General features: G+C 46.7%; 3 protein-coding genes across 7 annotated transcripts in view; 1 reads left to right on the plus strand and 2 right to left on the minus strand.

Annotated features, from left to right (window-relative positions):
• Positions 1–1,537, minus strand: part of CCND3 (cyclin D3) — a 38,679-nt gene extending 37,142 nt beyond the window's left edge. Inside the window, exon 1 of one of the 2 annotated variants that reach the window (XM_040652738.2) lies at positions 1,121–1,537. In XM_040652738.2, the coding sequence (XP_040508672.1) occupies positions 1,121–1,411 (291 nt within the window). In that variant the 5' untranslated portion in view covers positions 1,412–1,537. The remainder of the gene's footprint in view (positions 1–1,120) is intronic. The other variant, XM_015298953.4, reaches the window with a different exon arrangement.
• On the plus strand, positions 1,286–8,953 carry TAF8 (TATA-box binding protein associated factor 8). 4 transcript variants are annotated; one of them, XM_046904134.1, is made up of 9 exons: positions 1,286–1,432; positions 2,393–2,517; positions 3,120–3,276; positions 4,353–4,451; positions 4,688–4,750; positions 5,180–5,304; positions 5,611–5,758; positions 6,454–6,596; positions 7,069–8,953. In XM_046904134.1, exons 2-9 carry the CDS (start codon positions 2,512–2,514, stop codon positions 7,210–7,212), a joined length of 885 nt encoding a protein of 294 aa, XP_046760090.1. In that variant the 5' UTR covers positions 1,286–1,432; positions 2,393–2,511; the 3' UTR covers positions 7,213–8,953. The 4 variants fall into 4 exon arrangements, with proteins under 4 accessions (XP_046760090.1, XP_015154440.1, NP_001026094.1 ...); XM_015298955.4 differs by lacking the exon at positions 1,286–1,432 and adding an exon at positions 1,580–1,641; XM_015298954.4 differs by lacking the exon at positions 2,393–2,517 and having other exon boundaries at positions 1,286–1,641.
• A 1,501-nt stretch (positions 8,954–10,454) lies between these two features.
• Positions 10,455–13,164, minus strand: PIFO (primary cilia formation). The gene is made up of 6 exons (XM_418050.8): positions 13,066–13,164; positions 12,603–12,745; positions 12,166–12,264; positions 11,458–11,591; positions 11,027–11,153; positions 10,455–10,620 (listed from the first exon to the last, which is right to left on the minus strand). Exons 1-6 carry the CDS (start codon positions 13,088–13,090, stop codon positions 10,552–10,554), a joined length of 597 nt encoding a protein of 198 aa, XP_418050.1. The 5' UTR covers positions 13,091–13,164; the 3' UTR covers positions 10,455–10,551.
• Between the last annotated feature and the right edge of the window lie 319 nt (positions 13,165–13,483).

Below are 13,483 nucleotides of genomic sequence, written 5' to 3' on the forward strand. Positions count from 1 at the left end.
ATAAACGCATAAACACCTGGAGGCAAGGAGTTAAACCCAGAGTTGTTTGTTTTTAGGCAAATGCTATAAATAACACACTGAGAAGTGACATTACAGAGTACTGGAGACAAGAGACCAAGAGGAAACCGTCCTCACACACGGGGACTCACCAGGAGTTAAAGATCCACCACCTGCTGCATTTATATTGCACCTTTTCCAATCGCAGTGAGGTAACTCAGCTAAAGAGTATCCCCATCAGCCCCACTGCACAGACAGGGAAGCAAAAGGATGTGGGAGAGCTGGCAGATGGGAACAACACACAAATCCCGAGCTGCACGCATCTTCAACTCACGTTTCACCCTCTTATTCTGCAAAGGGCTCCCCCCTACACTCTCTTCTGCCTGAAATATTTCAGTGTCTACCTCCACACCACTCATGTTGCTTTGTTTTCTTTTTCCCTTCTTCTGAGCACAATAGCTGACACGTTATATTCTGAGGAGAAAACACTACCTTACCCTGTATTCTCATGCACACAGGGCTCATCAAAGCAAAAGTACATTTCTGCTTGCTTCCATGTTTACACATCCCCTGGATCTGCTACAAGAAATGGAAATGACTGCACAGCAAGCTTAGACTGAGAGGCATAAGTCCCTCCTGGGGTCCTATGCATGGTATCAAGCCATCCAGAGCTCCCCTACCACTCCTACAGACAACTCCAGCTCAGCCTGAGCCTCTACTCAGCAGCTTCACTGCACTGCTTTCAGCAGAGACCTGCCAGCTCCCACACCCCTCCCTCCCTAACGTAGGCCAGTCACCCCTCAGCGGTTAACCAGCAGGCTACAGCTTTACAACACGAAGCATTCCCATTTCCACCTCCTTCGGCTTCCTCAGCCCCGGTAACCCGCCCAATGCAACCAAGACCCCCAGGACTCAGCACTCCACACACAGCACTCAAGCAAAGCCTGTGACAGCCTGCTGGCCTGGCGGGACCTTGACACCCACAGACAGACCGCAGGGAGGTCCTCGCACACAGCCACACCAACGCCTTCATGCACGGCCATCTCGGGGGGCCACACAGCACCTTTGTCAGCAGCTTCACCCTCCCCTCCCTCCCACTTTCAGCCTTTTAGGTGCCTCCTACCTTTGATAACCAGCAACTCCACTCCCGCACGAAGCTCCCTCGGAGCCATCCGGTCTCCTCCCGTTCTGCCCTCCGCCCGCAGTGAGCGCCCGTTCCACGCGGCCGAAGCGGTTGTTTACGTCGCGCCCCGCGGAGGGCTGAGCTCCCACACAGCGCCGGAAGCGCGGGGCGGAGCGGCGCCCCTCGCTGACCCCGCGGCTGCGATCGGCGCACGTGAGGGCGCGGCGCGGAGATTCGGCTGAAGGTTCGCGCTGCTGTCAGCGGGAGAGCCCGGAGCGCTGCCGCGCGCATCGCTGTTCCACTCTTGCAAAGGTTTGCGATGGGAATGCTATTACTGATGCTCGTTCTCCCCTCTCCCTCTTGAGCGCACCGGGAGAGATGAGAAACTGCACACCCCGCGCGCCGCCTACAGCCCCCAGAGTGCCTCGCGCGCCTCGCAGCGCGGCCCCAGCGCCTCGCACATGCGCATAGCGCTCTATGGCTCGAAGATGGCCGACACAGCGCCTGGCGGTTCCGGCACGGTAACGGCAGCTCCTCACTGGGCCGCGGGGCCGTTATGGGGGGCGTCCCTTCAGGGACCGGGTGGAACGACAGCGGCCTACGCCGACTGTGGCGCCCAAATGACTGCGGCCTGCCCGCAGCGGCCTTTAGGGGGAGCTGAAAAGAGGGAGGCGCTGATTGGATGGATGGCTGGGCGGGGGCGGGGCTTGGCGGCAGGCTTTGATTGGCCCAAGCTCTTCTGCTCGAATTGGCGGAGAGGGCCGCGGGGCGGGGTTGGCCGCGGGACGGCTTTGTTTAAAGGGACCGTGCACCTGTGGGAGACCGGGTTGGAGCGGGGAGGGGTGGAAAGTACTGCTCCGTCTCTGCCTGCCTGCCTGCCTGCCTGCCTGCCTGCCTGCCTGCCTGCCTGCCTGCCTGCCTGCCTGCCTGCCTGCCTGCCTGCCTGCCTGCCTGCCTGCCTGCCTGCCTGCCACTGTGTAGATGTGCATATGCAGATTTCTCTATGTCTGTCTGTATGCATATGCACGTGTGTGTTTATGTGTGCAAATGTATAGATATGCCTGTGTATTTATGTGTATGTGTGTCTATGTATGTATGTGTGCATATGTGTATGTGAAGTATCTCTATTTGTAGGTTGCTCCAAAAGTAATGGCTCCTATTTATTTCCATGGAAGCTGCAACAGCTACAATGAGCACAATAATACTATTTGATAAAGCACGTTTGCAGCTAGAAACACTCTTTTTCAACATGGTCACCATTATTTTTGTCAGTGTTGAACAGGAGCCTTCATGCTGCACTCATACTGCCTAAGTGACCCACTGTTACTGCACCACCCACAGCCTCACTGTCTGCTGTTCTGTCTCCAGAAACGTCCAAAACGCATCAATGGATGTCAGTGAGTGCAATTTTTTTTTTGCACAGAGGAATTCAGTAGCACCTCTTTGCTTCATACACACTTCTCCATTAGACACCATTTTGTCAGGCTACTGCCATCTGTCACATGGCAATATAATGTAACAGAATCATAGAATCACAGAATGGCCTGGGTTGGAAGGGACTTCAAGGATCATGAATCTCCAACCTGCCATGGCAGGGCCACCAACCTCCCCATTTACTAGACCAGGTTGCCCAGAGCCCCATCCAACCTGGCCTTGAACACCTCCAGGGATGGGGCATCCACAACCTCTCTGGACAGAAATGTTGGCAGAAAGGTTCAGCCTCTGTTACCATACCACCATCTACCTCTGATGTCAAGGGCCAACATTGTAAAATAGGAGACATTACTTTCAGAGCAGTCTTCATACGTGTACGTCTGTACCTGTGTGTATATATGTGTAGGTGGGTCTGTGTACCATGTCTATAGATAAGTGCTGCATATGTACACTTGTGATGTGTGCAGGGGAGGACGTGTGAGCCCAGAATGGGTGCTGGTAGCATGCAGGCAGCCTGCCTGGGGCTCAGGGCAGGACCAGTTCAGTTTGGGGTCTGTGTCCACAGAGGTCGGGCAGCAAGCACACGACCACGCCGGCAGATAACTACTACCTGGCCCGAAGGAGGACTCTGCAGGTGGTGGTCAGCTCCTTGCTCACTGAAGCTGGTTTTGAGAGCGCTGAAAAGGCTGCGGTGGAAACACTGACAGAGATGTTACAGAGCTGTGAGTGCTCAGTGTCATCAGTGTGGCGATTTAGGGCAAAATCACCTTGAAGTTTGTTCAAATTTTCTTTTGCTCTCTCTGTTGTTTTTTGTTTGTCTGTTTGTTTTTATTTGTAATATCTTACGTTAATGGTGTTAGCAGAAGCAGAAGCCTTGGCAGGGGGTTAGAGCACAGCGCTGGAGTCACAGACTTTTTCATTGTGAGCAGTTTGAACTCAGTGGTGCTTATCTTACTCAGTGGGCATTAGGAATCCCAATAAGGTATCCCAATACTGATGTCCTACCAGAAAAAAACAGAAGTAATGAAGTTCCAGGCGTTTGGTTAGTGAAGGCTGTAGAAGTGGGGCTGTCTGGCAGCTCTGCTCTTAATTTCCTGGATGATATGCCTAGGAACTCATCTTACAGAGTTTTCTGACGCCGATAAACAATTAGGTTTGATAGTTTTTCATGCTTGTGCCTTTTTTATTTGTGGAAAACATCTGATTCTGATCATCAGTGTTTGCATAATTCGGCCATCCTTTAATTTGAGATGTGCAGGCTGTAAGATGCCAGATTCTGCGAGCTATTTTTCATTCCTTGCTAGGTGTCACAGAGTCACCTCTAGGTCTGTCTGTATCCATGACAGGGGAGCAGCAGGCCCACAGGCCCACTGACCAAAAAAAAAAGTGGGGGGGAGGTTTCAATGGTTTACAGGCCGGTTTGGCCCAGTTCTGTGGCTGACGAGGCAGGGGGACCCACAGACCCACACCCCAGGAAAAGGGAAAGGGGAAGAGGGGGAAGGGTAGGGAGATGGGAAAGAGCAGTCTTGTGACTTGCAAGCAGTTTTATCTTTCCCTCTGAGTGCAAAGTTCTTTGGGGTATGTAGTTCTCTTCTGAGAACCAGGTACCTAGAAAATCAGCAGTCCCCAGAACTCTTTAACTCCCAGTGCTTTACATGATGTTATGATGTGGAATACTGATTACAGAAATCATAAGACCACGATACTAGATTTGCTAAAAATTCAGGAGTTAGGCTGACACTAATGTGTGGTCGCTGCCTGAAAGGAGTATGTAATGGTTGTTGTTTTTTTCCTCCAGATATTTCTGAAATTGGGAGGAGTGCAAAGTCCTACTGTGAACATACAGCCAGAACACAGCCTACACTCTCTGATATAGTGGTTACTTTAGTGGAAATGGGTGAGTAACTGACTCATCTCACTAATTCCAGATGCATACATTGCAGAAGAATGGGTGTTCTCTGTTGCCATGACAATCTGTTCCTGGTGTTTCCAGTAGTTGTGTGATGTCCACCATTCTGGGTCTCACTCAGGTGCTCCGATATCGCTGTTGTTGGTGCAATGTGTATGCATACAGAGTACATGATTTTCTTTCTTCTTGGTGTGATTCCTATTTCCTCTTCTTCTCTATTTCAGGGTTCAATGTTGAAACGCTTCCTGCATATGCAAAGCGCTCCCAGAGGATGGTCATCACTGCCCGTATGTGAGAAGTCCTTTTCTTGTGCAGGAAATAATTTGTCATTTCTATCTGCTGGCATCCAGAGAGCTGCTGCTTTTCTCATGGATAGTGCAGTCCAGTGCTCCAGGGCATGCAGTTTGTGTTAAGGATTCTTGTAATTACGATGTAATAGGTGAAGGAGGGTATCCTTTGCTAAACCTGTTGCTTTCGCTTCAGCATCCTCATTGCACATGAGAATCCTCAAGATGGTTTTGGTTCTCCTTATGTAGGAGAGAGGGGTCATGTAAGCCTTGCTCCCTCTTGGGATGCCAAACACAACCTGAAACTGTTGCTCGTGGATGTGCTCTGTCACTATCACAGGACTTGGAGACATGGGTATAGGCTAGCACTTCTTGATATCTAACACTTGGCAGAATTATGCTGGCTAATTTAGTACTTTTTAATCATAGCTCCTGTGACAAATCAGCCTGTGACTCCCAAGGCCCTGACAGCTGGACAGAACAAGCCACATCCATCCCACATCCCTGGCTATTTTCCCGAGTTTCCAGATCCTCACACCTACATCAAGACACCAGTGAGTGAAAAAAGACTTCTGTGCTGTTTGGGTTCTGTCTGAAGTCAGTAATGTTAGGAAAGGTGCATGTGTATTTTTATTGTAGCGCTGTTCCAGAACATTGTTTCTGCTACCTTGGCACAATGCTTGTCATTTGCATATTGTACTTGCTCTAGCTTTACGGCTGATATCTGTAGCTGTTTGAAAATGTGTGCATGTTGAAGGTCAGTGCTTGCCTGTAGCACCTGTGTCCTAGTAGTGTTTTGAACTTGATCCGTCTTCGTTGAATCTAGTGACTGTACTTGTTTTGCCCTCCCTGCTCTACAGACATACCGAGAGCCAGTGTCTGATTATCAAGTCCTGCGGGAAAAGGCAGCATCTCAGAGGCGCGACGTGGAAAGAGCTCTCACCCGCTTCATGGCTAAGACAGGAGAGACACAGAGTCTCTTCAAAGATGATGTTAGCACATTCCCATGTGAGTTATCTAGGAAGCCTGTGTTGTAAAGGACAGTTATCAACAGAGTATACGTCTAGTGTTCTTGCAATTGCAGGAGGTGGGCACTGGGGGATCACATTGTGTTCAGCCTTCTGAGGCATGGGAAGGGAGGGAAATGAGGGACTTTATATTTTAAACAGGCTTAAAAACCTGGCTGATAGATCCTCTGATTCCCTTATCCCAGTGCTGTCTGAATTTCTGTAACTTCTGCACAAGTCATTTCTTTTCTCACACATTTCTGTGCAAGACAGTGGAGGTTGTTGTGTTTCTCTGCCTGCAAAGCAGTGATGAGAATTCCCACCTTCCCAAGCTTGGCTGAGAGCACAGCTTGTGTTATCTAAGGGGAACTAAAGTAAATATTTCAGCCCATGAAGCAATTGAACTTATATAGGGTCAGGAAGGTATTTTTTTGTGTTTGTATAATGCTGTGTCCATGGCTGGAAACATAAAGGGTCTTCAGAACATAGGAAATTAGAGTCTGCCATCTTTTAAGGACGGCATATTTCATTCCTGACCCCTGGGTGTGGCAGGAGAAGAGTGTGCCTGTTCTGTTTAAAATCAGAACTAACAGAAGTGTTTGGTTTCTAAGTAACTGGTTAGCTTTGTGCTTCATAATCTCTGAGCTGATGAGCTATCTCCCACCTTGCTCACTGCATCCTTTTCCCCAAACCTAGTGATTGCTGCCAGGCCTTTCACTGTACCCTACCTGACAGCTCTTCTCCCCTCTGAGCTGGAAATGCAGCAAATGGAAGAAACAGATTCATCTGAGCAAGACGACCAGACAGACACAGAGAACCTGCCCTTGCATATAAGCACGGTACGCCCACCCTCAGAGATCAAGGTCTCTAGGGCCTGACTTTCTTAAACAACGAAACCTGGTTCTTAGTCTGTCTTCCTTGCAGCTGAGCATAGAGGGTGAAAAATGGCAAAGTAGGTTGCATTTTACCGGATGTAAATGACTAACATTGTCATGGTTCTTTAACTTTCTGCAAAATATGTTGTATAATGAGGTTATCCAATGTTGGATCACAAGCTTTCAATGCAACCTTTATTTCCGTGTTAGAGGAGAGAGGATTGTCCCACTATTCCATGCTGCTCTCAAAGGGGATCTACTTATATTAAAAATCTGGAGTTCTCACCTTTAATGCAGCTTTCTGTTTGCTTCTATTTATCCTGGCTGTTGATTATGTTTTGCCCATGTGTTTTGTGGTTTGAACTTCTAAGCCTTATTTAGACTAACTTTAGTTATTTATGCTTCTTTTTTCTTTTCTTTTTTCCCCCTGTGCCAGGATGATTCAGGACCTGAAAAAGAGAATGCTTCAGTATTACAGCAGAACACCTCCTTGTCTGGCAGCCGGAATGGGGAGGAGAATATGATAGACAATCCTTACCTCCGGCCGGTGAAAAAGCCCAAGATCCGCAGAAAGAAATGAAATGTAGTCAGATGGCTGCTAGAAGAAAGAGGAGCTCATTTCTCTGGCTGTTATGAGTAGTCACCTCTGCTGCTGTGGGTAGGAGGCATGGAGCAAGACAGGAGATGCAGTCCGACTGAATGGCAGAAGCAGAGGAATGATCTTTGTCTGCCTGGCAAACTACACTGTCATCATTGTTTGCAGTGCTCCCTCTTTCTCCTCTGCTTTCCTCCTAACTGGGAATGCTCAGTGGTCAGTTGCCTTAAAAGTGGTGAAAGCCACTGGGTTACAGATGGGAATTGTCTCATTTGCTTTGGTTTCTTCTCACTGTTGGGGAGATTGACTCTCTGAAGAGGCATGGGACACAAAGATTCTTGCTGCTCTGCAGAACACAAAGACATAATTTGTTTTTGGCTGCCTTACAAGCTAGAAAAGAAACTTCTGCAATGAACCCTGTCTGGCTTTATAATCTGTGGAGCGTGTATTAAGAGAGAGAAAAACCCCACAGAGGTTTCTTTCTTTTGATTGTTGGCAGGTAAAAGCAAACACTTTTATCAAAGAGTGAAGTGTAAATACAGAGCTAAGATGGGATTTATTCTCAACTTTTCTGACTGCAGCTGCACTTCCAACTTAAAAGTGCTGAGTGTGGTGTTTACCCTACTCTGAGATTATTTTCTAGCAGTACCAATGGCAGAATTCAACAGCTGCCTCCGGCTCTTTTTTAGTTCTTTTGTTAGTTTCAACATAGCACAAGTCCTTTGAGAGTTCATGCCTCCACCAGCTGTTTTGAAAGATGCTTGCTGCAAAGCTTAGAATATGGAATAAAGCTGTATTGATTACAGTCTGCAGGGCCATGCTATTGATCACGCTTTTTAATTTTGTCTTTGTTCAGATATGGGCTTTTATCAACAAAAGTTGCTCTTTTTTCTTGGTTGTTGTTGTTGTTCCTTTTTTTCTCTTAGAGAGGGACTTTTATTTCAGCTGTGAAAATGACTGCTGGTGGGATTGCTGTAATTGTTATCCAATTTTGGAGGCCTTTTCTTTACTTTTTGTTCAGTCCTTACTTAGGGAAAATATGCACAGAATTCCCGTAACAAAAGACTCCTCTTGTTTGGTACAGTCTCCCAGGCATGATATTAATACCTGGATTCTATAGTCCATACTACCCATCAGCAGTTTCTCATTCATGCAGGTCAGTTCTGAAGGGAAAATTGCTTTTAAGCAGTAGTCAAAACTGCACCTCTTTTAGATGAGAATTTGGTGCTGAGAGAGGTAGCAAAGACTGCCTGCTTCAGACTGTCAACTTATTGCTTCCCAGAGCAGTACCTGAGTGCACAGCCAGTTGCAGTCAGAAGGAACAGAGTTATGTGTGTGCTGTTCTCTTCTGTTCAGTGAAGGTACCTCTTTCCACATCACCCAGAGAGGAGGAATTATTTCAGAAAGAATGGAAATATTCCTGCCAACCTGTCTGAAATTGCATCTTTAGCAAAAAAAAAAAAAAAAAAAAAAAAAAGTCCTGCATGTGCCATTGCCACTTTTGCTGGTGCCTTGGTTGTACAGAAAATCAAATGTACAAAGACATTATGTATATATATATATGTATGTATATAAAAAACTATCTCTTTTTTCTTTTTTTTTTTCCTACCTTGGATTAGGTGTTTTTCATAATGAAAATATCCCTTTATGGATAGGGGAAGATCTGGAATGAAAATAGTATCTTTTATGTTCATAATAAAAGAAATTTTATCTTCTACAAGCAAAAGTGACTGAGTCCTTAAAATTTCAGTAAGAGTGGAAAAAACCACCTGAATGGAGCCTGAATGTGTGCTCACTGGGGTCTCGTGAAGTTCTCACCAACTCGTAGGTCTTATTCTTCCTGCTGCATCTCTCTTCCTTTCTTTGCAATGATGTTTGATTGCTGAGAAGGTTGGGAATTTTCCAACAGTGTGTTCAGTGAGGACAAAGTACCTCTGCTTATGAGAAGGTTTTTCTCTGTTACAAGTGGAACATGTGGTTGAAAAAGACTGCAGAATCCTTGGTGCTTTTTAGTTGGTTCTACATCTTTCTGACATGTGTTTTTCTCCTTATAAGAAACTCAAGAAAGATAAAGTATAGTGTCAGCCATGAATGCAATGGTGGGCCTGAAAGCAGAGACATTAAAAACAGGTATTACGACAGTAACTCTGCAGGGAATAACAACCCCTCCTTGAAGAGTTTTCATCAAAAGGGGCAACTGAGAGTTAGCAACAGCATCCCATTCTGACAGCTGCAGCTGCAAAGCTGCCTTGTGTGGTTGGGAGGGTTGTGCACTGAGAATAAAGGCTGAGAGCAGCTATACTGCATGTGCGAGAGCACTTGAAGCCCGAAAGTGGGAAACTGGAAGAATATATCTCGTTTTTATAGTCAAAATTGGGCTGCAGGTGAAACTGCTACAGATGCAGCTAAGCAGACCCAACAAATGCGAAAGCCTGCGTTGTGGTTGGTAGTTATTTCAAGTACAAATACTGTGAGTTCCTAGTTTTCCCCTGAGATCTGATGAGCGCGTGTGCAGGCAGGTTGTAAATATTTATAGAAGTCTCTGCAGTCTGAGCTGCGCGTTACAGAAGCACCTGAAGGCAAACACCAGAACTTCTCTGTTTCACACTACGTTTATTTTTGTGGCCTCACAGGTTGCTCATAGATTGAGAGCAGCTCTTTATGTGCACAGGGACAATGCTGGTCAGGCACAGGCATGGCCATCTGGTCTGGCCATTCCCAGCACTCCGTGCCTAGGATGTTTGCACTCTCTGAGATTAATGCAGCTGACTGCACAAAGCCATTACACTTTTTCCCAGTCCAGCTGTACTATACAATGTGTAGTGTACTATACAATGTGTAGATCCATGTTTCTCAGCTCTCCTCAGACTGCAGTACATTCTTCTGCTGGAAGGAGGTCAGTGGAAGAGGAAACCCTGAGTAGATGGTGGTGAGGAAGCCAAGGAAGGCAGATAGTGGTGGAGAGGAGTTAATTGTGTTCCTTTCTGATGCCATCAAGGGCTGGATATGGGGGTAAAGCCCCCTGTGTCGGGGGAACCCATGCTGGGGAGGGCAGTACCATGAGGTGTCTCCATGGCAACCTGCCCAAGATGGCTGCCCCCTGTGCAGTGGCCTGGAGCTGAGGAAAGCAGTGCTGAACGCTGGTCCTGGTGATGCCAAACATCCACAGAGCCAGGAGAGACCAAGACCAGGCACCAGATCAGGTAATCAAAATTAGCAACCAGAAATGCCGCTTTGAACAGGCTTTATTTGAAGAGGCGGAGTATTGCAGGCCGATGTGTCCACGGGCAGGCTCCGCTGCACAGGGCCAACATGACATGCTGCTCAGCTCTCATATAAACTCAGGTAGGCCACACGGTTCTGATGCTTCCTGAATTCCCTGTCCACGATCAGCTGAAAGAAAAGAGGGCACAGGAAGACACAAGGTAGTGTTGAGAACTGCAGGCTGGTTTACCAGGTGATTTTCCTGACTCTCAGCCAATGTTTCAAACTGGAATTTTTTCCAGCGGAGCTGTGCAGAGAAAGAAGTCTGTGCTCTGGTCCTCTCATTTTGTGGATGGAAACTTACTTCTAGAGAAAACTCCCTAGTCAAAGTGTTTTTGAAGGCCTGCAGCTGATTTTGCAAACTGGCATTTTCTGACAGCAGCTCACTTTGTGTCTCGCTCCCTAAGCTAGTACAGCTACACACCCAGCAGGCCAGAGAGGAAAGGATGACAAAAAATAGTGCTTAAGTAATCATCCAATTTCCTTTGTGAGAGGTATTAAGCTGGGAATAGCATCCCCTCTTCCCTGTCCATACCTTCTGAACCTCCGTTTTTAGCATCCTCTTTGCTGGCATTGGCACTAAAGACCAGTCTGGAGACCCAAACTTCATTGGCCAAGTGATCTTTTTGTGTAGTTGCTTGTCTACATCATAAGTTCCAGGTCTAAAGAAAACAGAGACAAAATATCTCATTTCTAGAACTGGTGTGCAATGTTTGCAATATGAGAATTAACCAGACCTGCTTTGACCTATGGGAAAAATGCATTTTATGGTCTTCTAGTCATCATGTTAGGTTGGAGACTAAAGCAAAGGAGCCTTTTGAGGATTAAAAAACAAACAAAACAAAAAAACAAAACAAAACAAAATTACTGGGAACTCAGTTACATATCTTCCATTCCTGTCTCAGTGTTTCTCTCCTCTAGTACTCCTGCTTGTTATTAGAATAGTAAGAAAATGAGTTATATTACCCAGGGAAAAGTTCTTTTTTTGGAGGCTTATCAGGAAATCGTGGTGTCTTAGAGGAAAATGGAGCACAGTTAGGCTGGTGTTTTCTCTCTTTATTCCAGAATGGCTGGTAAGTTCCTGGTCCAGGAGTCACAGTCTGCAAGAGGAAAAAAGTCAGTACAGAAGATTTTGTTCTGCAAGCCGTTTCTGAATGCTCTTAATCAGAGCATTTAATGCCAACTAGCTAGGCATTACAGACCTGCTGTTCAATGCATGCCTTGGCTATGCTGATAGCATAAAAAGAGTAAAACAAATCAAGTCTGTTTTCCCTGCTATTTACCCAGTGTATCCTGTGACATCTCTTCTGATACAGTGTTAATCTTCAGAAGCTGGGCCAGTAAACTGCTTGCTCTGTTAGTACAATGTGAGCTCCCTTCCTGATTTTGCCTCAGTACTACATCCGGGTGTGTGTGAGAGAGAGATACAAAGGAATATGTGTGTACAAAAGCATGCATCAGTGTTTCCAGAGCTCCCAGAAGAAGTCAATCAAGGTGATTGACTTCTAGCCTCAGTGCTTGTGACAAAGCTATGCATGGGGAGATCTATGACCACCGTTATTTTAAGCTAGAGGCAGGCCCAGCATGTGATCACAACTTATAGTCTATGATAGGATCAGCCTATAAATTCTTTCAAAGCTGTGGTGCTGCCTCTTTGAAGCATCTTTTTCTTACCCGTGGCTCTGGTATGAATCGCTGGGCTGTTCGGGCTCCTATCACATAGCCTTTTGTGCTCAGTGGTTTTGTTCCAATGGAGTATCTGAGGCTGCTTTCCTGTGGTTACAGAGCAAAAGCATTGTTCTCATCAAAGGAATAGGAGAAGTACCTGAGCAGCAGACATGGTTCCTTTAATTTCTCATTAATTTAGAGTATTAGGACAGCTGGAGCTTTCAGGACTAGTAAATGTAGAAGGTAACTTTTCTAGGAGATAAATTCATTTTTTAGGTATATACGCAGATTTATACAATGGCTTTACAGGGCAAGCATGGAGTACACTGTGGCTGGCTGGCCATGGTCTTATTACCTGTTACTTATTACTTACTCCTTACTACTACTCCTATAACACATGTCTTCTGTGAAAGAAAAGCTCTGAGAATAAAAAACAAACTTACCCCCTGACTCTCGTAACAGCCTGGCCTTAGGGAAGGGTTTCTCCTGACAGCTGCTAGCGGGATTCCCATCCTCTCTGGAGCATGGTGGAGAGGGAGCATTTTCTGATCTTGGCATGACCCAAACGAAATTCGCTTCTGCACATCTGTGAAACCAGGAGAGGGAAATGCAATCAGTGTGATTCACCCACATGGAGATGACTACTTGCTGCTCTTCTTACTCCTCAGGCGTCTGCTGCTTCCTGAGGTGAGCCTTATCTCTCAGCTGCCCCTGGATATCCTGGAGGGGCCTGCTCTTTGAATGACTATTTCTTGCTGCCACAAAGACTTTTTTTTCCCCAGCCTGGGCAAGGAGGTACACAGCAGCCCAGTCGCAGGAAAGACTGCTGGGGAAGCCTGATGCTGTTAGAGACGCATAGCGCTCTATGGGTAGCCCCCCTTGGTGTGCACACCTCACAGAGCTCACCTCTGGGCTGCCACTCTGCAAACATGCTGCCATATTAGGCTCTTGAAGTGTGTGTACTGCAGTTGCTATAGATACGGGGAAGGGTGCTGGAGGAAATACTGGCAATAGAAGCTCCTGAAGTGTGCAGGAAAAGGAATGGCTTTGATAAAAGCCCCGAGGATCACACTCTGCTTACTCTTACTCACAGGAGTTACAATTTGCACAGTGAAATTTAGTGGTGGAGAGGTCTCTGGCAAAGCAGGCTCTAGATTATGCTGTCAGGACCCTTCACTGTGTGTTCTCAGGCATAGTGATCTCCTGCCTCATCTGCTCCCTGTCTTTTTCCCTGTGTCTGGCTGTCATGATGAGAAAGAAAGAAATTCCTGGAAAAAGTGATATTGGAATTAAGTCCGCCTTCTGGATTTGGGCCCATCCCTCA

This window comes from Gallus gallus, chromosome 26 (assembly GCF_016699485.2).
Source record: "Gallus gallus isolate bGalGal1 chromosome 26, bGalGal1.mat.broiler.GRCg7b, whole genome shotgun sequence".
NCBI classification, from domain to species: domain Eukaryota; kingdom Metazoa; phylum Chordata; class Aves; order Galliformes; family Phasianidae; genus Gallus; species Gallus gallus.

Bases quoted from the DNA above. Each gene is read 5' to 3' on its own strand.
- TAF8 (XM_015298954.4), top strand. From the start codon at position 1,582: ATGCGCATAGCGCTCTATGGCTCGAAGATGGCCGACACAGCGCCTGGC. The intron at 5,305-5,610 runs GTGAGTGAAAAA...CCTGCTCTACAG, and splicing joins ACACCTACATCAAGACACCA to ACATACCGAGAGCCAGTGTC. The intron at 6,597-7,068 runs GTACGCCCACCC...CCCCTGTGCCAG, and splicing joins TGCCCTTGCATATAAGCACG to GATGATTCAGGACCTGAAAA.
- PIFO (XM_418050.8), bottom strand. From the start codon at position 13,090: ATGTTTGCAGAGTGGCAGCCCAGAG. The intron at 12,746-13,065 runs GTGAGCTCTGTG...CTGGTTTCACAG, and splicing joins TGCAGAGTGGCAGCCCAGAG to ATGTGCAGAAGCGAATTTCG. The intron at 10,621-11,026 runs GTATGGACAGGG...CTTTTCTTTCAG, and splicing joins TAAAAACGGAGGTTCAGAAG to CTGATCGTGGACAGGGAATT.